Consider the following 25679-nt stretch of genomic DNA (forward strand, 5'->3'; position numbering starts at 1 on the left):
ATATGGGTACATCATAGTCAATGATGTAAGATTGAAAGCTTTTCTTCTAAGATCAGGAACAAGACAAGTATGCTTGCTTTCACCACTTCTATTCAACATAGTGTTGGAAATTCTATCCAGAACAGTTAGGCAAGAAAAAGAAATCAAAGGCGTACAAATAGGAAAGGAAGAAGTAAATGGTCTCTGTTCACAAATGATACAATCTTATATGTAGAAAACTCTAAAGATTCCACCAAAAAAACTTAGAATTAATAATAAACTTAGCAAAGTTGCAAGATACAAAACCAGCACATAAAATTAGTTGAGTTTCTATACATGAGCAATCTGAAAAGGATGTTAAGTAAACATTTCCATTTACAATAGCATCAAAAATAATAAAATACTCATAAATAAATATAACCAAGGAGACAAAAACTTGTACATTGAAAACTACAAAATTTGGCTGAAAGAAATTAAAGGCATGAATAAGTGGAAATACATTCCGCATTCATGGATTAGAAGAGTTAATATCGTCAAGGTGACAGTACTATCCAAAGCGATCTGCAGACTCAGTGCAATCTTTATCAAAATCTCATCTGCCTTTTTGCAGAAATAGAAAACCCCATCCTAGAACTCATATGAAATCTCAAAGGACTCCCTATTAGCCAGAGTAATCTTGAAAACAAACAACAAAGTTGAGGGACTCACAACATCCTGATTTCAAAACTTGTACAAAACTGCAGCATTCAAAACAATGTGGTACTGACATAAGGACAGATATATAGAGCTGTGGAACAGAATAGAGAGCCCAGAAATAAGCCCTCTCATATATGGCCAAATGATTTTTGAAAGGGTACCAAGACCATTCAGTGAGGGGAAAGACAGTCTTTTCAACAAATGATGTTGGGAAAACTGGATATCCACATGGAAAAGAATGAATTTGGATCCTTGCCCTACATCATATACAAAAATTAACTAAAAATGCATCAAACACCTGAATATGAGAGCTAAGATTAAAACTCTTAGAAGAAAAGATAGGGAAATTTTTTCATGACATTGGATTCAGTGATGATTTTTTCGATATGACACCAAATGCACAGGCACAAAAGAAAAAAGATTAATTGGGTTTTACCAAAATTAATAATTTTATGACTCAAAAGACGCTATAAAGAGAGTTAAAGATAACCTACAGAATGGGAGAAGATATTTGCAAACCATATATCTGATAATGGATTAACACCCAAAATATATAAAGAACTCTTACAACTCAACAACAACAACAACAAAACAACCGGATTCAAAAATAAGCAAAGAACTTGAAGAGATATTTCTTAAGAAATATATAAATGGGCAATAAGCTCATGTAAAGATGTTCGACATCACTAGCCTTTGGGAAATCCAAATCAAAACCACAGTGAGATACCGCTTCACATTCATCAGAATGACTACTATCCCAAAACCCCCCAAAAATGAAGGTGACAAACATTGATGAGGATGTGGGGAAATTGGAACCTTGGGCAATGCTTTTTGGAATTTAAAACGTGGTACAGCTGCTGTAGAAAACAGTTGCGCAGTTCCTCAAATTGTTAAACATAAAATTACCATGTGATCCAGCAATTCAATTCCAGATATACACCAAAAATAATTGAAAACAGGAACTCAAACAGACACTTGTACACCAGTGTTCGTAGCAGCAGCATTCACAATAGCAAAAATGTTGAAACAACCAAATATCTATTGACAGTTGACTAAACAAAATGTAGTATGTACATGCAATGGAATATTATTCAGCCTTTAAAAGGAATGAAATTCTGATACCTGTTACAACATGGATGAACCTGGAAGACATTATGCTAAGTGAAATAAGCAAGACACAAAGAACAAATATTTTATAATTCCATTTATATGAGGTATATAGAATAGGCAAACTCGTAGCGACAGAAAGTATAATAGAGGTTACCAGGGGCTGGGGGGGGGAGGAGCGAGGAGTTATTGTTTAATGTATATAGAATTTCTATTTGGTATGATGAAAAAGTTCTGGATATGGATACTGGTGATGGTTGCACAACATTGTGAATGTACTTAATGCCACTGAATCATACACTTTAAAATGGTTAAAGTGTTAAATATTATGTTGCATATATTTTACCTCTACACAGACAGTAAGTTGTTTGTCCAGTGGTGCTTGATTTTGTGTTACATATATTTTACCACAAAATGATTAGATGAATAGTGGGTTGTGTGACCAATAGAGCTTGACTGGTGTCTAGGGAAAATTAGTGAGATTATCTTGGGATAGAAAAGCCCTGCAGGTAGATAGGGGGAAAGTAGAGTGTTTGTCAATCTAGTGTTCATAACAGTGGCTGTCATCATTGGGGTTAATCGACTGTTTTGTTTCATTTTAATAAATTATTTTTTCCAGAATAACAGATTGTGAAACACTGCTTTTTTACTTTATAACCTTTAGATTTTAAAGAGAAGAATCTGAAGGAAATGAAGGATTTTTTGTTCTCTATCATGATAGTAAGAAATAGGGACCCTGACTATGGTGGCAGAACTACAGAATGACCAATTCTTCCTCTGGAATATATTATCCCTGAGGATTGTTCTACAACCATTATCCCAGCATTGCTTATTCCAGTCAGCCCCCAAACAAGTTGAATTCACAGACTTTTTTTCTAAAGCAGTTGTTCATACTTTCTACAAAGATACAGTATAGCAAGATGGTTTAAAACTTACACTTAGCAATCAAACATCCTAACTTAGTGTCTGGGCTTTGCAGAGAGTTAACTGTGTGACCTTTTATAAAGTTACTTAATCTCTTCCTGCCTCACTTTTTAAATTCACCTGTAAAATGTGAGTGATAAACACTTCATGTGTTTGTTGAGAAGACTAAATGAGATAATATACATAGAGTACCTAGCATAGTACCTGGTACATATTAAACTCTTAATAAATATTAGTTGTTGCTGCTGCTGTTGCTGCTCTTATTTGGAAACAAGCTCAAGATCCAGACCTGGAGACAGGAGGAGTCCACAAGATGGCATGTCTTGTTTAATTTTACAGGGCTCTTATACTAGGCACATTTTCTTTCTCTCCCAGTCCTATGATGGTGTCATTCTTACACCATCTGTACTTTTTTGTGGTTAGACTTCTCTTCCAAATTAGAGGCCAAGCAATCCATTTTAATCTTGCCACATTTAAAAAATTTATTGGCACGTTATAACCAGGGTTCACTATGGAGTACGTTTTCATTCACTCACTTTTTTAAAAAGTCTATTGAGTCCCCGTCTTTTTCTTTCTCCCTCTCCCTTCAACCCCTTTTGGATAGTAGATGCCAAGAACTGAATTAATTATACTCTTCAGCTCCATAATACATTGTCCTCATCAGTACGTGCAAGGTCCCTCTTTGGTTTTATTTTTACCTTTCATCCCTAAACCTCACCCTGTATCCTTCCCTCACAGATAATGTGTCTTTACATGTCCTTAAATATGCATGCATTTTTGTAAATAGGTAATACTGTTCTGCATGAATGTGTTTTTAAGAAGATTTTATACTATTAATACCAACATTACATTTTAAAACTCTGTTACTTTGTGTATAATTATTCAGTGCTTCTGAATTTTAATTATCTCTCAGTTACCTGTTCCCCAAAGCAGCAATCCCCCACCTTTTTGGTACCAGGGACCGGTTTCGTGGAAGACAGTTTTTCCACAGATGGTTGGGGGGGGGGGTTCAGGTGGTAAAGCAAGTGATGGGGAGCGGCAGGTGAAGCTTTGCTCATTTGCCCGCCGCTCACCTCCTGCTGTGTGGCCCGTTTCCTAACAGACCATGAACCACTACCAGTCCACGGCCTGGGGGTTGGGGACCCCTGCCCCAAAGGATGAACACCTAAATTACCATCAGTTCCTCAATACCACAAAACATGCGGCAATTAACATATTCTTACATTACCCTTGATAGGATGATCACATTGGTCCAAACAGATGCTTTTGACATTGAAGGGGACTATTTTAATTACAGAGACAACAGGCGTATATCAAGACTCCCAAACAAACCAAGATATGTGATCCAGCCTATTTATAGAAGATTTTCCTAGGACGTAGCCAATAATCAGCAGTTATATACTGGGATAGCCCTTCCCCCTTCTGGTTGTTTCTAGCTGGCATCTGGTTGGTGCATGTGCTGGCCTGGTTACTGCATATTTTAAATACCACCATTGCTAGAAACTACACATGAGGGAGATGTGTAGGTCACAGGTAAGAGACATCCTTCATTTCAATAAGTTTGAGTTCCAATCCATTCTTGTCTTATTAATAGATGGGTGGACTTTTTAATCTCTCTGTCTTCCTGTATTTCAAGACTTTTCACATTTGTACTTTATATTTATTCATCCTTTCTCCATCAGACTGTCTAGTTTGGGGTTGTCGCAGGCACTACTAGTTTTTTTTTGTTTTGTTTAACATCTTTATTGGAGTATAATTGCTTTACAATGGTGTGTTAGTTTCTGCTTTACAACAAAATGAATCAGTTATATATATACATATGTTCCCATATCTCTTCCCTCTTGCATCTCCCTCCCTCCCACCCTACCTATGCCACCCCTCCAGGCGGTCACAAAGCACCGAGCTGATCTCCCTGTGCTATGCGGCTGCTTCCCACTAGCTATCTACCTTACGTTTGGTAGTGTATATATATCCATGCCTCTCTCTCGCTTTGTCACAGCTTACCCTTCCCCCTGCCCATATCCTCAAGTCCATTCTCTAGTAGGTCTGTGTCTTTATTCCTGTCTTACCCCTAGGTTCTTCGTGACATTTTTTCTTTCTTAAATTCCATATATATGTGTTAGCATACGGTATTTGTCTCTCTCTTCCTGACTTACTTCACTCTGTATGACAGACTCTAGGTCTATCCACCTCATTACAAATAGCTCAATTTTGTTTCTTTTTATGGCTGAGTAATATTCCATTATATATATGTGCCACATCTTCTTTATCCATTCATCCGATGATGGACACTTAGACTATCATCGGATGAATGGACACTTAGACACTTGTTTCCATCTCCGGGCTATTGTAAATAGAGCTGCAATGAACATTTTGGTACATGACTCTTTTTGAATTATGGTTTTCTCAGGGTATATGCCCAGTAGTGGGATTGCTGGGTCATATGGTAGTTCTATTTGTAGTTTTTTAAGGAACCTCCATACTGTTGTCCACAGTGGTTGTATCAATTTACATTCCCACCAACAGTGCAAGAGTGTTTCCTTTTCTCCACACCCTCTCCAGCATTTATTGTTTCTAGTTTTTTTGATGATGGCCATTCTGACTGGTGTGAGATGATATCTCATTGTAGTTTTGATTTGCATTTCTCTAATGATTAGTGATGTTGAGCATTCTTTCATGTGTTTGTTGGCAGTCTGTATATCTTCTTTGGAGAAATGTCTATTTAGGTCTTCTGCCCATTTTTGGATTGGGTTGTTTGTTTTTTTGTTATTGAGCTGCATGAGCTGCTTATAAATTTTGGAGATTAATCCTTTGTCAGTTGCTTCATTTGCAAATATTCTCTCCCATTCTGAAGGTTGTCTTTTGGTCTTGTTTATGGTTTCCTTTGCTGTGCAAAAGCTTTGAAGTTTCATTGGGTTCAATTTGTTTATTTTTGTTTTTATTTCCATTTCTCTAGGAGGTGGGTCAAAAAGGGTCGTTCTGTGATTTATGTCATAGAGTGTCCTGCCTATATTTTCCTCTAAGAGTTTGATAGTTTCTGGCCTTACATTTAGGTCTTTAATCCATTTTGAGCTTATTTTTGTGTATGGTGTTAGGGAGTGATCTAATCTCATACTTTTACATGTGCCTGTCCAGTTTTCCCAGCACCACTTATTGAAGAGGCTGTCCTTTCTCCACTGTACATTCCTGCCTCCTTTTTCAAAGATAAGGTGACCATATGTGTGTGGGTTTATCTCTGGGCTTTCTGTCCTGTTCCATTGATCTATCTTTCTGTTTTTGTGCCAGTACCATACTGTCTTGATTACTGTAGGTTTGTAGTATAGTCTGAAGTCAGGGAGCCTGATTCCTCCAGCTCCGTTTTTCATTCTCAAGATTGCTTTGACTATTCGGGGTCTTTTGTGTTTCCATACAAATTGTGGAATTTTTTGTTCTAGTTCTGTGAAAAATGCCAGTGGTAGTTTGATAGGGATTGCATTGAATCTGTAGATTGCTTTGGGTCGTAGAGTCATTTTCACAATGTTGATTCTTCCAATCCAGGAACATGGTATATCTCTCCATCTATTTGTATCATCTTTAATTTCTTTCATCAGTGTCTTAAAATTTTCTGCAAACAGGTCTTTTGTCTCCTTAGGTAGGTTTATTCCTAGATATTTTATTCTTTTTGTTCCAATGGTAAATGGGAGTGTTTTCTTGATTTCACTTTCAGATTTTTCATCATTAGTGTATAGGAATGCAAGAGATTTCTGTGCATTAATTTTGTATCCTGCCACTTTACCAAATTCATTGATTAGCTCTAGTAGTTTTCTGGTAGCATCTTTAGGATTCTCTGTGTGTAGTATCATGTCATCTGCAAACAGTGACAGCTTTACTTCTTCTTTTCCGATTTGGATTCCTTTTATTTCCTTCTCTTCTCTGATTACTGTGACTAAAACTTCCAAAACTATGTTGAATAATAGTGGTGAGAGTGGGCAACCTTGTCTTGTTCCTGATCTTAGTGGAAATGCTTTCAGTTTTTCACCATTGAGGATGATGTTGGCTGTGGGTTTGTCATATATGGCCTTTATTATGTTGAGGAAAGTTCCCTCTATGCCTGCTTTCTGTAGGGTTTTTATCATAAATGGGTGTTGAATTTTGTTGAAAGCTTTCTCTGCATCTATTGAGATGATCATATGGTTTTTCTCCTTCAGTTTGTTAATATGGTGTATCACATTGATTGATTTGCGTATATTGAAGAATCCTTGCATTCCTGGAATAAATCCCACTTGATCATGGTGTATGATCCTTTTAATGTGCTGTTGGATTCTGTTTGCTAGTATTTTGTTGAGGATTTTTGCATCTATGTTCATCAGTGATATTGGCCTGTAGTTTTCTTTCTTTGTGACATCCTTGTCTGGTTTTGGTATCAGGGTGATGGTGGCCTCGTACAATGATTTTGGGAATGTTCCTCCCTCTGCTATATTTTGGAAGAATTTGAGAAGGATAGGTGTTAGCTCTTCTCTGGATGTTTGATAGAATTCGCCTGTGAAGCCAACTGGCCCTGGGCGTTTGTTTGGTGGAAGATTTTTAGTCACAGTTTCAATTTCAGTGCTTGTGATTGGTCTGTTCATACTTTCTGTTTCTTCCTGGTTCAGCCTTGGCAGGTTGTGCATTTCTAAGAATTTGTCCATTTCTTCCAGGTTGTCCATTTTATTGGCATAGAGTTGCCTGTAGTAATCTCTCATGAACTTCTGTATTTCTGCAGTGTCAGTTGTTACCGCTCCTTTTTCATTTCTAATTCTATTGATTTGAGTCTTCTCCCTTTTTTTCTTGATGAGTCTGGCTAATGGTTTATCAATCTTCTCAAAGAACCAGCTTTTAGTTTTATTGATCATTGCTATCGTTTCCTTCATTTCTTTTTCATTTATTTCTGATCTGATTTTTATGATTTCTTTCCTGCTGCTAACTTTGGGGTTTTTTTGTTCTTCTTTCTCTAATTGCTTTAGGTGCAAGGTTAGGTTGTTTATTCGAGATGTTTTCTGTTTCTTAAGGTAGGATTGTATTGCTATAAACTTCCCTCTTAGAACTGGTTTTGCTGCATTCCATTGATTTTGGGTTGTTGTGTCTCCATTGTCATTTGTTTCTAGGTATTTTTTCATTTCCTCTTTGATTTCTGCAGTGATCACTTCGTTATTAAGTAGTGTATTGTTTAGCCTCCATGTGTTTGTATTTTTTACAGATCTTTTCCTGTAATTGATATCTAATCTCATGGCGTTGTGGTCAGAAAAGATACTTGATACAATTTCAATTTTCTTAAATTTTCCGAGTCTTGATTTGTGACCCAAGATGTGATGTATCCTGGAGAATGTTCCATGCGCACTTGAGAAAAATGTGTATTCTGTTGTTTTTGGATGGAGTGTCCTATAAATATCAATTAAGTCCATCTTGTTTAATGTATCATTTAAAGCTTGTTTCCTTATTTATTTTCATTTTGGATGATCTGTCCATTGGTGAAAGTGGGGTGTTAAAGTCCCCTACTTTGAATGTGTTACTGTCAATTTCCCCTTTTATGGCTGTCAGTATTTGCCTTATGTATTGAGGTGCTCCTATGTTGGGTGCATAAATATTTACAATTGTTATATCTTCTTCTTGGATCGATCCCTTGATCATTATGTAGTGTCCTTCTTTGTCTCTTCTAATAGTCTTTATTTTTAAGTCTATTTTGTCTGATGTGAGAATTGCTACTCCAGCTTTCTTTCGGTTTCCATTTGCATGAAATATCTTTTTCCATCCCCTTACTTTCAGTCTGTATGTGTCTCTAGGTCTGAAGTGGGTCTCTTGTAGACAGCAAATATATGGGTCTTGTTTTTGTATCCATTCAGCCAGTCTGTGTCTTTTGGTGGGAGCATTTAGTCCATTTACATTTAAGGTAATTATCGATATGTATGTTCCTCTTCCCATTTTCTAAATTGTTTTGGGGTCGTTATTGTAGGTGTTTTCCTTTTCTTGTGTTTCTTGCCTAGAGTAGTTCCTTTAGCATTTGTTGTAGAGCAGGTTTGGTGGTGCTGAACTCTCAGCTTTTGCTTGTCTGTAAAGGTTTTAATTTCTCCATCAAATCTGAATGAGATCCTTGCTGCATAGAGTAATCTTGGTTGCAGGTTTTTCGTCTTCATCACTTTAAATATGTCCTGCCACTCCCTTCTGGCTTGCAGAGTTTCTGCTGAAAGATCAGCTGTTAACCTTATGGGGATTCCCTTGTGTGTTATTTGTTGTTTTTCCCTTGCTGCTTTTAATATGTTTTCTTTGTATTTAATTTTTGACAGTTTGATTAATATGTGTCTTGGCGTGTTTCTCCTTGGATTTATCCTGTATGGGACTCTCTGTGCTTCCTGGACTTGATTAACTATTTCCTTTCCCATATTAGGGAAGTTTTCAACTATAATCTCTTCAAATATTTTCTCAGTCCCTTTCTTTTTCTCTTCTTCTTCTGGAACCCCTATAATTCGAATGTTGGTGTGTTTAATGTTGTCCCAGAGGTCTCTGAGACTGTCCTCAGTTCTTTTCATTCTTTTTTCTTTATTCTGCTCTGCAGTAGTTATTTCCACTATTTTATCTTCCAGGTCACTTATCCGTTCTTCTGCCTCAGTTATTCTGCTATTGATCCCATCTAGAGTATTTTTAATTTCATTTATTGTGTTGTTCATCGTTGTTTGTTTCGTCTTTATTTCTTCTAGGTCCTTGTTAAATATTTCTTGCATTGTCTCTATTCTATTTCCAAGATTTTGGATCATCTTTACTATCATTATTCTGAATTCTTTTTCAGGTAGACTGCCTATTTCCTCTTCATTTGTTAGGTCTGGTGGGTTTTTATCTTGCTCCTTCATCTGCTGTGTGTTTTTCTGTCTTCTCATTTTGCTTACCTTACTGTGTTTGGGGTCTCCTTTTTGCAGGCTGCAGGTTCGTAGTTCCACCTGTTTTTGATGTCTGTCTCCAGTGGCTAAGGTTGGTTCAGTGGGTTGTGTAGGCTTCCTGGTGGAGGGGACTAGTGCCTGTGTTCTGGTGGATGAGGCTGGATCTTGTCTTTCTGGTGGGCAGGTCCACGTCTGGTGGTGTGTTTTGGGGTGTCTGTGGACTTATTATAATTTTCGGCAGCTTCTCTGCAAATGGGTGGGGTTTTGTTCCTGTCTTGCTAGTTGTTTGGCATAGGATGTCCAGCACTGTAGCTTGCTGGTCGTTGAGTGAAGCTGGGTGTTGGTGTTGAGATGGAGATCTCTGGGAGATTTTCGCCATTTGATATTGTGTGGAGCTGGGAGGGCTCTTGTGGACCAGTGTCCTGAAGTTGGCTCTCCCACCTCAGAGGCACAGCACTGACTCCTGGCTGCAGCACCAAAAGCCTTTTATCCACACGGCTCAGAATAAAAGGGAGAAAAAGTAAAAAGAAAGAATTAGTAGAAGAAAGAAAGAAAGGAGGGAGGAAGGAGGGAAGGGAGGAAAAAAAGAAAGAAAGAAGATAAAGTAAAATAAAATAAAGATAAAATATAATAAAGTTATTAAAATAAAATAATTATTAAGAGAAAAAGAAAAAAAAAAACAGATAGAACCCTAAGACAAATGGTGGAAGCAAAGCTATACAGACAAAATCTCACAAAGAAGCACCCACATACACACTCACAAAAAGAGGAAAAGGGGGAAAAATCATAAATCTTCCTCCCAAAGTCCACCTCCTGAATTTGGGATGATTCGTTGTCTATTCAGGTATCCCACAGATGCAGGTACATCAAGTTGATTGTGGAGCTTTAATCCGCTGCTTCTGAGGCTGCTGGGAGAGATTTCCCTTTCTCTTCTTTGTTCTCACAGCTCCCAGGGGCTCAGCTTTGGATTTGGCCCCGCCTCTGCATGTAGGTCGCTGGAGGGCGTCTGTTCTTCGCTCAGGACGGGGTTAAAGCCGCTGACTCGGGGGCTCTGGCTCACTCAGGCCGCGGGGGAGGGAGGGGCACGGAGTGCGGGGTGAGCCTGCGGCGGCAGAGGCCGGAGTGACGTTGCACCAGCCTGAGGCGCGCCGTGCGTTCTCCCGGGGGAGTTGTCCCTGGATCCCGGGACCCTGGCAGTGGCGGGCTGCACAGGCTCCCCGGAAGGGGGATGTGGAGAGTGACCTGTGCTCGCACACAGGCTTCTTGGTGGCAGCAGCAGCCTTAGCGTCTCATGCCCGTCTCTGGGGTCCACGCTTTTAGCCGCGGCTCGCGCCCGTCTCTGGAGCTCCTTTAAGCAGCGCTCTTAATCCCCTCTCCTCGCGCACCAGGAAACAAAGAGGGAAGAAAAAGTCTCTTGCCTCTAAGGCAGGTCCAGACTTTTTCCCGGACTCCCTCCTGGCTAGCCGTGGCGCACTAACCCGCTGCAGGCTGTGTCCACGCCGAAAGCACCAGTCCTCTCCCTGCGCTCCGACTGAAGCACGAGCCTCAACTCCCAGCCCCGCCCGCCCCGGCCGGGGAGCAGGCAAGCCTCTCGGGCTGGTGAGTGCCGGTCGGCACCTATCCTCTGTGCGGGAATCTCTTCGCTTTGCCCTCCTCACCCGTTGCTGCGCTCTCCTCCACGGCTCCAAAGCTTTCCCCCTCCGCCACCCATAGTCTCTGCCCGCGAGGGGGCTTCCTAGTGTGTGGAAACCTTTCCTCCTTCACAGCTCCCTCCCGCTGGTGCAGGTCCCGTCCCTATTCTTCTATCTCTGTTTATTCTTTTTTCTTTTGCCCTACCCAGGTATGTGGGGGGTTTCTTGCCTTTTGGGAGGTCTGAGATCTTATGCCAGCGTTCAGTAGGTGTTCTGTAGGAGTTGTTCTACGTGTAGATGTATTTCTGGTGTATCTGTGGGGAGGAAGGTGATCTCCGCGTCTTACTCTTCCGCCATCTTCCAGGCACTACTAGTTTATTGACAACTACTCTTAGTGCAGTTACTCCATATAGCAACCACTACATAGTTTATAAAGGAGTTTTTCAGATTTTATGTTATTGGATGCTAACAACTACCTTTTGAGATAGAGAGAACAGAATTTATAATCCTTACATTACAGAAGAAGCTGAGGATCAGAGATACACTCACTTGTTTTAGTCCGCATACCAAGTAAGTTATGGAGTTGAATTTGTGGCCAGGTCTTCTGACTTTAATTGACTTCTGCAGAATCTAAAAGGTACAGGAAAAAGGATAAATTTCTATTTGTTGTTAAAGCAGGGACTGTCCAGTTTAGCTTTATGTTTTCCTCAGAATATAATGCAGTGCCTGACACACAGTAAATGATCAATAATTTTTACTGAGTAAGTGGATAGAGGATTACGTAGGTATCCATGGGGCCCAGGTTTAAACTGGTAGTATTGGTACTCAGTTCTTCGGTGATTCCCGTTTATTGCAGCGATGCTTCAAATTATAGATAAGTTCAGTTTGTAAATGTTGTAACCGTAGAAAGGGACTTCATGTCAGTCCAGAAATTCTCATATTAATTGGTGTGGTTCATTTACAATTGAAGTAGCAATAAGCATGGTTATAAACATGCCTATATAATGTGATGGGGGGAATAGACTACACTTGTTTGTTTATAGAAAATTTTGGTAACATTTTTTTCCACTCTCCTTTTTTTTCTTTTTAATTTTTATTGGCGTATAGTTGCTTTACAATGTTGTGTTAGTTTCTACTGTACAGCAAAATGAATCAGCTATACACATACTCTGTTTTGGATTTCCTTCCAATTTAGGTCACCATCCACTCTCCTTTTTTTTTTTTTTTTTTTTTTTTTTGTGGTACGCGGGCCTCTCACTGCTGTGGCCGCTCCCGTTGCGGAGCACAGGCTCCGGACGCGCAGGTTCAGCGGCCATGGCTCACGGGCCCAGCCGCTCCGCGGCATGTGGGATCCACCTGGACCGGCGCACGAAACCGTGCCCCCCGCCTCGGCAGGCGGACTCTCAACCACTGCGCCACCAGGGAAGCCCCACTCTCCTTTTTTAATCACTGTTCTGTAGCTTTAAATAAGCAGTAGCAGAGTCCCTTTTCTCCCTAATTACTATGTTGCATTCAGCTGCTTAACACATACTTCCTGTTCCCAGGATCCCCAGAGGCAATTCTAGTGTTTGGTGAGGATATTGAATTTCATTGAAAGATTTTCTCCAGATAGTTTCTTCCAGTAGTGAGAGAGGCTGGTTGACCTCAACCACCTTGCTCAAACCTGTCACAGTCTTAAAGTTATTTCAAAGCCTTTTATAATCAAGGTCCACCTACCTTTCCATCTGATCTAAATTAACTACCTCCCATCCCCTTTCCAATACCTCCCACCCACTATGATTCAAATTAAGAGTTTTCTGAGGGAAACCATTTAGTAACATAAAATTTTCATACCCTACCCTTTAAAGAAACTGAAATAGTCATCTTCCAGTGGAAGTTCTTTCTATTATGTATTCTTCTTTTCATTCTCTAGCTATAGGTACACTGTACACGAGGTATGATATTTCAGTTAGACATTTCCTGCTGCTTCCTTCTTTGGCCATGTGTTTCCATAAATCATAGGTCGATTCGCTACTGCTTATGTTAATATTGTGAGGGTCACTTATAAGCTTTCCTCTCACCTTTTTAAGTATCTGTTTTCTGTTGAAATCAGTAGAAGAGGCTACTGATTATGGCTGTTTTTTCCAGTTGTGCCACCAGATATTTGTTTTTCAATTGTTTCTTAACTATCTCCTTTCTCTTTGCACTGTGGCTTTGAATTCTACAGTACCTGACATAAAGAAAGCCCTAGGGAAGTTCCCTTTTCTTTCATTTCTTTTTATTGCATAGATAAAATCCCTATATAAATGGTTTTGTAAAATGAAGTCCTTCCCACAACTTAGTGTTTGGTCCATGGAAAAATTACCTTGGTAGTCAATTTTCGTTCTTTTTTAAATTCAGTTTTATTTTATTGTGGTAAGAACACTTAAATGAGATCTGCTCTCAACAGATTCTTATGTGTCTAATAAGGCTGTTGTTATCTATAAGGCACAATGTTGTACATCAGATTTCCATAACTTCCATCTTGCATAACTGAAATTTTATCCTTGTTTAAAATAATCACGCATTGAAGTGAAGAATAGAATGGTAATTGCCGGGGGCTAGGAAAAGGGGGAAATGGGTAGTTGCTAATCAATAGGTTATCAGTTATCTATAGTGAATAAAACTTGGCAATCACTGTACCCAAGGATGTGGTTATTTGTACTTGAGGTATAAAAGGAAAGAAGAGTGAACTTGGTGATTTAGTCCTGTCATGAAGCATAAGTTACCTTTTTAGTTCCCAGGTTTTCTGCCAACGCCTACAGTACTGCCCCCTCAATTCAAACTAGGAAAAAAAAAAAAATGAACTCCCAAGGTCATTTCTTCCAAAGCACCACCATCCACAAACTCTCCTGACGTTAGGAGAAGTATTGAGGGGATGGTTTGCTTAAGAATCTCTCTCCTACTAAATAAGGAACCGTTCGTTTGCCGATTAGTTTAAAGCATAGCTTCTTCTAAGCAGGAAAGTCAAGATTTGGGGCCTCTGAATGCCACCAACAGAATCAAAATCAAATGTGAGCAGAAGTACATCTTAAAAGAATCAGCATTATTTTTTCACTGAGCTCAGTATAGATCTTTCTTTTTATATTCACCTAACCATGTTGATCATTGTGTTTGTATTTTTAGTCCTGCCTGGTCTGAGTGGGCAACTCTCGGTACTCTTGACCTCTGTTGGTGATACTAATCATTTACCTTGCCCATGACTAGCCACCAGCTACATCACAGTCTTAACTTCCCCGCCTCCTACCCCCCCACTCCCCAACCCCCACCCTTGCCACATGGCCTTTCCTTTCTCCTTCTCCTCTTCTCTAATCCCTTTCCTTCTTCTTCACCCCTATCTCCTTTACAACTCCTCCATGATTTTCTTAGGGCTGGGCTTCAACATCGTCGGTGGCACAGATCAGCAGTATGTCTCCAATGACAGTGGCATCTTCGTCAGCCGCATCAAAGAGAACGGGGCTGCAGCCCTGGATGGGCGGCTCCAGGAGGGTGATAAGATCCTCTCGGTGAGAACTGGCTTCCACCTCCTTCACTGTCCCTGGCTCCCTAGACCCTAGTCCCTACCCCCAACTCCTTCCTTGGGAAGATTCCTGCCTGCCCTTTTGGATCAGGAAATACAGTAAGGAAAACTTGAGAATGGGTTAAGATTAAAGTATAGTATGTAGTTAGAAACTATGCAGTTTAATATTTTGACAGATAACTGCATTCTCTCCAGAACACTGGGAACTAGGTTCCATGGTGAAGAAGGACTTGAAAAATACAGGGGTTAAGAAGAGAGCCATATTACTCAAAAAGTTTTGGTTAAATGTAAATTATTGAAAAATGAGAATGGTTAGAAAGTTTTGAGCACTCTGTGCCAAGCAGTATGCTGAGAACTTTAAACTTATTTAATATTGTAGCAACCCTATGAAGTGGTACAATTATTATGCCTGTTTTGCAGCTAAGGAAGCTGAGGCTTGGTGAGGTCAAACAGCTTGCTCAAGGTCATTCAACTAGTGTATGGCAGAGGACTTGGTCTGTGAATTTGGAACCTCTACTCTTAACCCATATACTATATTGCCTCCTAAAAGATAAGTGAGGAGCTAGGGTTCGTTATCCTAAACAGAAAGTTGCATGGTTATTTAATAATAGAGTTTATGTATGGTTCTGTATAAAAACTGAAATTAGTCTTTTCTATTAAGGGTAGAATTAGGGAACAAAAAGACATAAACCTCAGTGTGAGAGAATTTATTAGACACAAGCCAAGATAAGGAGCCTTTCTTATGTGAGCCATCACCTCAGAGAGAAAAGAAATTATTTGAAGGCCACTCAAGTTTCTTAAAAAGGTATGGTAGGAGATAAATGTTAATGAAAAGAAAAGTAGATATCTAAGAAACTGAGCTCATTTGTCTTTAAAATTTTTAGCGAAGAGGACTTGACTATCAAAATAAAAGAATTATTACAAAGATCTCTACAAGATATAAAACACTACAAATATATGTACGACATTGATTCAAGGTTATGTTCTAGCCAATTAAGGAAAAAGTATGTGAAAGAAGAGAGGAAGAAATGCCAGGCAAAGAAAAGGCAAAAATATAAGACAGGTAACGGAGAGAAAAAAAAGACGACAGAAAGAGAAAAAGATGGAGCTTATGCAAGAGGAAAAGGCCAGCATATTCTCTATTCTATCTAGGGCTATATTCCCTGACTCCAGTTTCCCTGCCAAGAGTTTGCTCCAAAATTCAAATTCTAGATCCTGTTTCTTAAGAAATATTGCCTCACCATCCTATTCCCACTGTATCCTTAAGTGAACTTGTTAGGTATTAACCATTAAATTGTTCCATCTATTCTTGAGCTCACTTTATCTCTTTGATGTACTTAAGTACTCACTTATAATTGGCTTTGGAATCTCTGTAAAATGATGCTAAATTATTTATTAGCCTATATTCTCATTTATTCTTTACGGGATTCCCTAGTTTCCTCACATGGTTATTTTTCCATGTTGTAAAATTTGCTCCAACTCTTTCTTTTAACTGTTGCCAGATAATCAGACTAATAATATGTCCTTTCCTTAGTGCATATCCATTTTGGGTAACTAATAGAAGTATCATTAAGTGGTCTAGATTTCAGGTGAGTTATTAATGACTATTAATTTAATCTTTCCATTTCTCCCTAAATAATGCCCATGTTTTATCTTAATTTCAAGTTCTAAAATTAAATAACTGCATGATTTATCATGCAGTTTCTCCTTTCTCATCAAAAGTTAAATTTAATTTTTTGTGATCACTGTGGATGAATGTAAATGATTTTTAAGACCCTGTTCTATCTGACAACCATGAAACAAAAACAGATATTACCAATAGAAGAAAAGATCTGAAGTTGAGATGAGGGTTGGAGAGTCCTTACCCAAAGTTCATTTGTATGTGTGTGTGATGGTGAGAATGCTTTTAATATTTATATAGGCTATCAGAGAACCTGGGAAAATTATATTTTTGTAAAAAAATAAACTATGTAGGTTTCTCATTTCTCCTGTGTGTCTACCTAAATGAAGGGAGGTAGATAGTCAAGAATAGTCAATTCTCAGTGAACTCTACATGTTTAATGAAACTTATAACTTCAGAGTGATGTAGCTGATTATAGGATACAGATTAATGTTCCATTTTGACCAAACCTGTTATATAACAGAATGGCATGGATTGGGCCATTAGTCAGCTGCATTTCCTATTCTCTTCAAACAGAATTCTTACTTTGGTGAATAAAAGAGTTGAGTAGTCATCAACATATATTAACTATTGTATTTGATGGCCTGCAGAGCACTGCCAGGTGCCATGGAAAATTAAAAGAAAATGAAAGACCAGTCTGTGGTCTTAGATCAATGGGGAAGACCCACCAGAAACCCTCATCCAATCAGCTACAGAGACGTTGAAATATACAGAATCCTTTAGACCAAGTACCTTTAAGGAAGAGTCTTTGTCTTCTCATCTCTATCTGCAGCATGTAGGCCTGTAGCTGGAACAGAGTAAGCATCTAGTAAATTATTTGCTCTGTGAATGAATTATAACTTTTTTGGTTTGGCTTGATTAATTGGAGCTAGATAATCTATTTTTTTTCTTCCTTCAACTTTAATGGAAAGAGAGGACCCCTCCCCCCAAATTGTAATTCACTTCAAGATTTTGGGGGAAAATGAAAATATCCAGAGTATAATCTGAGGTCAGTGCTTATTAAATTGAGCCCATTCTTTCTATATTTTATACACCTGTATTTGTATTATCCTATATAGTTAGTGCTCCAGTAACTCTTACATTATCCTAAGATAATGTTAGATTATCCTAAGGCAATCCAAAATTATTTATCATCCAAGAAAACATATTTTAACTCAGTTTACTCCTTTCCTAAGGCAAGAAATAGGAAACTCATAGATTGATAACAACCACAGTTAAAGCAAAAAATTGTATGACTCCCCATCAGTTAACTAGAATACCACAATCCCAACACTCTGAACATTCAGTTAACAAAATTTTCTAGCATGTTGCAAATCTGTCATATCTCAAGTTTAATATAACTTATAATATCATGAGTTAGGGAAACTGAAGTAGCAAGTTTAGCAGTATTCTAAAATTTCTCAGTTGAATGAATAGCTCTTGATAGTAAAAGTGAGGTCCAAGGAATCTGGCCTTCGCCTGGGAGCTGATTACAAATGCAGAGTCTCAGGAAGCTCCTCAGACCCAGACCCACTCAGATAAAAATCTGCATTATAACAGATCCTTGGGTAAGCCCATGAATAAAGTTTGAGAAGCACTGCTGTAGGCAAGTGTCTTTCAGACATTTTGAATTATGACCCATAATAGGAAATACATGCACACACACATAATTGAAGCAAAGTTTAACAAAATAATACCTATTTCTTCTATATATGATGCATTCTAATATTTTGTGTTTTCTTCTAATTTCACTTACTTAAAATTAAATACTGGTCTTGACCCACTGGATTGACTTCACTATCTTTTGGAATGGGTCAACAGACTTATATTTGAAAAATCACTACTCAGTAAATGGAAAATCACTGATGGAATCTGTGGATTAAGTAGGCTGGGTGTGGAGAAGACTCAGGCAGTTTAGGTTAAAGCTAACTCAAACTTCACCAGATTGCTAGGATGGGACCTAATAATTTGCACTTTTAACAAGTTCCCAAGTTAATGCTGCTGGTCCTGGGACTGGATGGAATCTGTGGATTAAGTAGGCTGGGTGTGGAGAAGACTCAGGCAGTTTAGGTTAAAGCTAACTCAAACTTCACCAGATTGCTAGGATGGGACCTAATAATTTGCACTTTTAACAAGTTCCCAAGTTAATGCTGCTGGTCCTGGGACCATACTTTGAGAACCTCTGGTCTATATTAGTAAGGATGGTGATAAAGAGAAAGTGGATTCCACATATATTTAGGGGTAAAAATCTACAGAACTTGGAGGTTAGTCAGTATGAGCTGGAATCTGTAAAAGCAGTTAGAGGAGGTAAATATTGGAAAGCAAATTTGGCTTTGGAGTAGAGAGAGATATTGTCAATTGAAAAAGAATCATCATTTGTTTTATAGAGCTGGTTTACCTCCAGCATACTTGGACAAAGGATGAGAAATGGTTCTTTAAAAAAGAAACTCCCTTTGCATTTCTAAAAGGCATCTTTTTTTTTTTTTTTTTAAGCAATTAGAGTAACTGACCTCATACATTAGGATACCTTTAGAATTAACTAGGAGGGTTGAAAGGTATAATTGGCCTGTGCTCCTTTGCCTGATGTCACCCAATGTCTTTCTTCCCTGCTAGCAAAAGTAAACTCACATGAGGACCAAGATTACACACTGAGTCATTGGCAGCTAGAGCTGCTATTAGAGTCTAGGCCTTTCAGCTTTGTGTAATATCAATAAATGTCACCCAGGCTTTGTGTAGTTATGGCTTTTGCAGAGTATACTCTGCAGCCAAACCTCAGGAAATCGTGTGGCATTTATTATCCTCAAATGTTGTTCAGAGCAGTATTCAGGTACTATAGGGGTGATAATGATGAGTTGAGATCCAGCCTAAGTTATTTACAGTCCAACGTAAAGTGTTACAAGACAGTTCAGTTTGAGCTTTAAGATAGTTACATAGTATGGAGATTCAGGAAGTAAATCATTCACATCTAGTGCAGTTATCTAGAAAGGCCTTGTCAATGAAGTGGCACTTAACTAAATTGCTTTTTTAATGTGAATGCCACTTCAATATATAAAATGAATAAAAATACTAACATATAAACACCATGTGTCTTCATACAACTCTAAATTTTTTTAAACGTATAGTATAACACATAAAACTGAAACTCCAAAACCAATAAAAATTTAATTTACAACATTAATGTGATGGATAGTGATAGGCTGCAGAAATAAAATTCTTGCTTACAATGTAAATTTCTAAAGTTTAGTGTTGTTAGTGAAGGTTTGGGGGCTGGGCTGCTTGAGTTTGAATCCTAGCTTTGCTACCTCCATTCTGTATGTCCATGGAAAGGTTGCATAGCCTCTCTAGTTTTATTACTTATAAAATGGGGTTCCAAACTTATAGGACTATTGTGAAGATTAAATAAGTTAGTACATGTAAAATGGATAGACAGCTCCAGACATGATAATAAATATACAGTGATTCCCGGCTATTAAAACTGACAGCTACAGCAAAGATTATTTTGAGCTCAGTATTCCTGTCATTGAATGTCATGTAGTGACTCAGTTTTCCCACTTGGATTCATATCATTATGAAACTTGGCTCTGTTATGGAGCTATGACATCTTTGGCATTTGTTGACAAGACTGCATCACTAACTTATTTGTCTGCCTCTGAGAGAAAATACCTATTTCTTTACAATGAGAAATGCAGTTACCCTATGGGCAAGTTTAGTTACGTGAGTATTCCCACTACCATCAGCAATCTCATACCTATTCTCTCTCTACCAGGAATTAACTAGAAAACTGAGTCTGAGAATTCACTGTGATGGTTCTAGAAATTCTGCAGTTCTTTCCCTTTGACAAATCTACCGGCCAGAAAACCAAGACATAATCAGAAGGTGGCTTGGTAGCATGAAATCACAGTCTATCAACTAGAAAACCCTGTATTCATTTCTACACTATATAGGTAGCATGACTAATCGTATTTAAGATCAGTCTTGGGAGATAAATAGAATTTTTTAAAAGGGAAAGGTATTCAGATGATGGGTATAGCTTGAGCCCAGGTATGAAGGTAAGAATATATGTTTTATGTCCCAGGATCAGTGAGTTGTGTGATTTAGCTAAAGCATAGGATGTATGAAAGGGTAATGAAAGATTAAACTGGAAAGGTAGGTTTCCAGTCCTTCATTTCCTGGAGGACTTTGCATACCAGAATGAGAAATCAGGCATGCACGCTTTCCTCCCCTGCTCCCAGTTTTGTGTTTGTTTTTGAGCAATAAAGTGGCATGAACAGAATTATACTTCAGGAAGATTGATCTGGAGACGTAATGTTTGAATAGGTTAGAATGAGGGGGAGGACCCAGAGGAAAGTAAATTAGAGAGAAGGCGATCCCAGTAGTTCAACTAAGAGTATTCATAACCTAAAGAGAGGGGCAATAGAAAGAAAATAACATATGAGTAATGTTATTATGTTAGACTACAGGAGTTGCCAATATATTGTATGTAAAGATTGACAGAGAGAGTTTTTAAATATTACCAAAATTTTAGTCTGAAGGAATGGTAGTGTCAGTAAGAAAGAAGTCAGGATAGTTTGGTTTTGTGGGAAATAAAAAAGAGGCTTTGGATATGTTGAGTTGGGGTCTTAACAGAATATGCCCCAGCTGGCAGAATAGGTACCCAGCAGGAAACCGGCAAATCCAGAAGTAGAAGTAGGGATGAAAATGTGGGAGTTGTCTAGCAGATTATAGTTGAAATTGTGAAAATTCACCATGGGAGAGAAGAGGACAAAGGACTATTGATACTGAGGAATATTTACTTACCTTAAGAAGGAAGGAAGGGATACAGAACAGTGCAAGAACTAAGAGATCCAAGTGTTCATAAGCTAAGACAAGAGAGAACTGCAGAAGGGAGGAGGTGGTCTGAACACTGAAAAAGGGCTATAGGATTTGGTGGTTGGAAGTTACTGCTGACCTGCAGGGGCAGCATGTTCTTCCCTGCCCCCCCCCCCCACCTCATATACTAAGAACACAAGGAAATAGAGGGAGCGGATGGTGAGGAAGTGGAGACAGTGCATGAAACAGTTCTTTCAAAAAGATTGGCAAAGAAAGAGGAGAGAAAGAAGATGGGAAGAGGGTGATGGTGGGTTCCAAGGAATACTTGTGTGTGTGTGTGTTTTAATAGATGAGGGTAACTTTAGTTAAGAAGGAGCAGAGAACAATAATACTTAAGGAGTCAAGAGGGTAAGTGACTGCTTAAGTTCTGTCAGGAGGCTGGAAGGAACATGATCAAGAGCACTAGTAAATGGGTTAGCCTAGATAAAGGACTCTAATTCAGAAGTAAGGGGGAAGCAGCACTAAGAGAGATCAGGGAACTGAGGGGAAAGGAAAGAAAGTGGAGAGAAGTGTTTGTCAGAAGTTCTCAGTATTCTCAAGAAAGATAAGGCAAAGGAATCTGCTGAGAAGAGAGATGTGATTGGAGTTGGAGTTTGATGGTAGGAAAGGTCTTGGAACAGCTACCACTGCATATTTATTAGGGAGTTCACCAGATGAGAAGGGTTGTAAGGATGCAGCAGGAGCCAGCTAGTATGCGTCTGTGGTAGAGAATGTGACTGTGTATCTTTCTCTAGGAATATTAAACACACTGATGACAAGGAAAGTAAATGCAGTGTGTTGCCCAGGACTGGAAAGCTGGCAGAAGATCGTGGGGATGAGGGATTCTAATAGTTTTCCAAGTGCTTTTTTGAAATAATAGGAACTCCTAGATGTGTAAAGTGCTTTGATGAGGATAAAGGGGGAATTCACAGAGGTATAGGAAGTATGAAGAAAGTAGAAATTGTTTTTTTTTAAGAATTTGAGATATTGGAGCTGTAGCATGCCTAATGTTGAAGTTGAAGGCTTATGCCAATTGGCGATTAGAATGGAATAGAGCAGGAATTCTTCACTTTGGAAAGGTAGACAGTTTATAAGGCCAAAGTGTTGATAGATTAATTCACAAGGATATTGGCAGGAAATAGCGTGGAGGGACAATTTTGAACCTCTTGGAGAAGGAAAACTGTGACAAGGAAGATGAGAAGGTTGAATAAGTCAGTGACTTGATCTTCAGCTGAGGAAAGAATAGCTGGTGAGTCAAGGTGGAGGAATAATCGTGCAGAAGGAGCAGTAAAAGGCCAGGGCACTTTAGTCTTCCTTCCAGGATATAAAACCCCTATAGCCCTAGCTTCTACACTTACTATGACTTTAGGTAAATTACGTAGCCTTGCTAAGCTTCAGTTTTTTCATCTGTGAAAACAAGATAAAAATAGTGTCTACCTCATAGGATTATTGTGATTACTCAGTGAGATAATGTATGTAAAACATATAGCACAGAACCTACCAAATATATTAGATGTTCTTGCTGCCGTTGCTGACATTGACATGTATAAAAGATACGTAGATTTTGCATAAAGTACGCTATGCTGTGTCACTGATTGCAGCATAGAATAGATACCACTTGTGGCCAGTGTCACTCCTGACACTGAGCAGTGTTAATACCAGAGTCCTTCACATCTCTCACCTTTAAGTAGTAGGACTCACCTTCACCGAAACATTTTAGAAGTTTGTATCATCACAGAAATATGGTTTTTAGTAAATTTGAGGAGGATAGGGATATCCATGGAGTCAAGGGAAATTGTTCAAAAGAAAACAAGAACAATAGAAGGAGCTAGTAGATTTGTACCACATCAAACTAAATTGTGGAAGAGCTTCTCCGAGTTGTATTTCTAGAGCTGAAGCTGGCCATGCCAGGGATTAGACATATAAAGGATAGAGTGATAACCTGGGAGACCATGTTAGCTGTAGGGAAGCAGGCTGATGCTCGTGGAAGACATACAAATACAGTAACAGAATCCCAAGTGTCAAAACAGGGCAGGCTGTAGGAGCTCAGAAAAAGGAGAGATTCCTTTTGTTGTTGTTGTTGTTGTTGTAAACTTAGGTACTCTTCAGATGGCCCATGTAACCTCAGTTCTAGGAAAACATAGCTTCAAAAATGAAAAAAGTTACTCTGAGTTCTAAGTAACTTTACCCCTTCTTCTAGCCCTTGGAATTTGCTCTGTAGGAGTTTGTTTTTTAAATCTTTGGTCACATGAAAGTAAATCTTTGACTTATGAGAGTTCACATTCTACGTCTCTTACTACTTTTCCTTGCTGTTTTTGGCAGGTAAACGGCCAAGACCTAAAGAACCTGCTGCACCAGGATGCTGTAGACCTCTTTCGTAATGCAGGCTATGCTGTGTCCCTGAGGGTGCAGCACAGGGTAGGTGTCATTTGCTGCCGCCAGGCTTTTGTAACGTTGTGAATAAACCATGTGGTGTAATTTTCAGTAGTGTGTTTGGCTTTTTTCCTTTCACTGTCATTCTTTTGAAAAACCTGTCTGGCACAGGCAGGGGTCTTCTGAGACTTCTGCTTATCATTAAAGGAAATTTATAACAGTATGTTTGCAACCCAGGTCCTGGCTTCAAGGTAATGTGCCCTAAAGATAAAGCTTGACAACCAAATTAAAATAAATGGGGAAAAATACAACCAGAATCAATTTTATTTCTTACTAGGGAAGGAAATATATGTCTGCCCTTGAACATTCTTATTTATGAAACTCTAAGTGCAACGATGGTGGGTTTTTTGATACCCACTATGTGCTTTTCCCTATCACCACAACGAACCCTTTTCTTATCAACTTGGGGATCCTCTTGACCAAAGTTCTAGTGCTCAAAGGGGAGCTCCAGGAAAAAGGAAATGGGATTCAGAATTCAGTCAGGTTAGCACCTATTCTACATCCATTCCTTAGTTCCTAGTGTTTTATAATTTGGATAATGAGAAGAGAAGCCTGAGTGGACATAATTCCTCCCATAGCACGAAGGACTTTGGAATGCATTTACAACACAGTTTAGTTGTACCTTTAAAGTTACTCCCTCTTGAACTGATGCTGTCTTTGCTTCATTAACTCCTGAGTGAGGCTTCAAAGTTCAACAGGAGATAGTTAAAAAAAAGTGGAGAGGGCAAGGCACGAAAGATATCTGAGAAAACAGCTGGGGTTGCAAGCAGTATCTCAGCGTGCTGGATTAGAAAACAGGTTGATAGGAGACATTGGTATTCAGCTGCTTCTGCCTTGGCTCTTCTTTGTTTCGAAAGCATGGGAGAATGTATGCAATAGGTAAAGGCAAGCAAATATAGGCATACGCTTTAGATACGATTAGAGTTCTTTTTGAAGGCATGTGAGAAGTGATTTCCAAGGTTCATTTTTTAGGAAACTTCCATAAATAACTCCAAACAAAACAGATTCTTCTGGTCAAGGACCTGGCCTAGCCCTAAAAACCATGTCTTTCTACTGAGTGTGTTCTCTCAGGACATCTCATCAGGAAATGAATGAAAGATGTAGAGGTGGGATAGAGGATAGAAAAGGTAGTTTGTTCAGTCTTGTCTTTCAGATTGAGGGCGTCAGAGTTTCATGGATTGTAATGAGGAGATTAAATCTAATTAAAGATGGCATCGCAGTTGCTGCCACTTACCTATTAAAAGTTAATGTTAACCCAAAAAAAAAAAAAAGTTAATCTAATTCGAAAAGATACATGTACCCCAATGTTCATAGCACTATTTACAATAGCCAGGACATGGAAGCAACCTAAGTGTCCAGATGAATGGATAAAGAAGATGTGGGGTGTGTGTGTGTGTGTGTCTGTGTGTGTGTAATAGAATATTACTCAGCTGTAAAAAAAGAATGAAATATTGCCATTTGCAGGAACATGGATGGACTTAGAGATTATCATATTAAGTGAAGTAAGTCAGACAAAGACAAATACTGTATGATATCACTTATATGTGGAATCTTAAAAAGTGATACAAATGAACTTATTTATGAAACAGAAATAGACTCATAGACATAGAAAACAAACTTATGGTTACCAGAGGGGATAGTGGGGGCAGAGGGGGGAGAGATAAATTAGGAGTTTGGGATTAGCATATACACAGTACTATGTATAAAATAGATAAACAAGAACCTACTGTATAGCACAGGGAACTATATTCAATATCGTGTAATAACTATAATGGAAAATAATCTGAAAAAGAATACGTATATAAGTGAATCGCCTTGCTGTACACCTGAAACTAACACAACATTGTAAATTAACTATACTTCAGTTTTAAAAAACGGTTTAAAAAAAAGGTAATGTTAAGAAAGGCTACCTTTTACAAAATTGATTGAAATAAAGAAAGACCACCAGCCTCAAAATGGAATGCTTAGACAATGAA

The 25679-nt window shown here is 38.7% G+C and overlaps 1 protein-coding gene across 3 annotated transcripts in view; it reads left to right on the plus strand.

Moving 5' to 3' along the window:
• Positions 1 to 25679, plus strand: part of SYNJ2BP (synaptojanin 2 binding protein) — a 47908-nt gene that overhangs the window by 16365 nt on the left and 5864 nt on the right. For all 3 annotated transcript variants that reach the window (XR_014326384.1, XM_082844878.1, XM_082844877.1), the window contains exons 2-3: positions 14612 to 14748; positions 23593 to 23688. Coding sequence is in view for 2 of the 3 variants with exons in the window: in XM_082844878.1 (XP_082701004.1) it covers positions 14612 to 14748; positions 23593 to 23688 (233 nt within the window). In the remaining variant the exon portion in view is untranslated. The remainder of the gene's footprint in view (positions 1 to 14611; positions 14749 to 23592; positions 23689 to 25679) is intronic.

This window comes from Leucopleurus acutus (genome assembly GCF_964270905.1).
Source record: "Leucopleurus acutus genome assembly, chromosome: 1".
Taxonomy (NCBI): domain Eukaryota; kingdom Metazoa; phylum Chordata; class Mammalia; order Artiodactyla; family Delphinidae; genus Leucopleurus; species Leucopleurus acutus.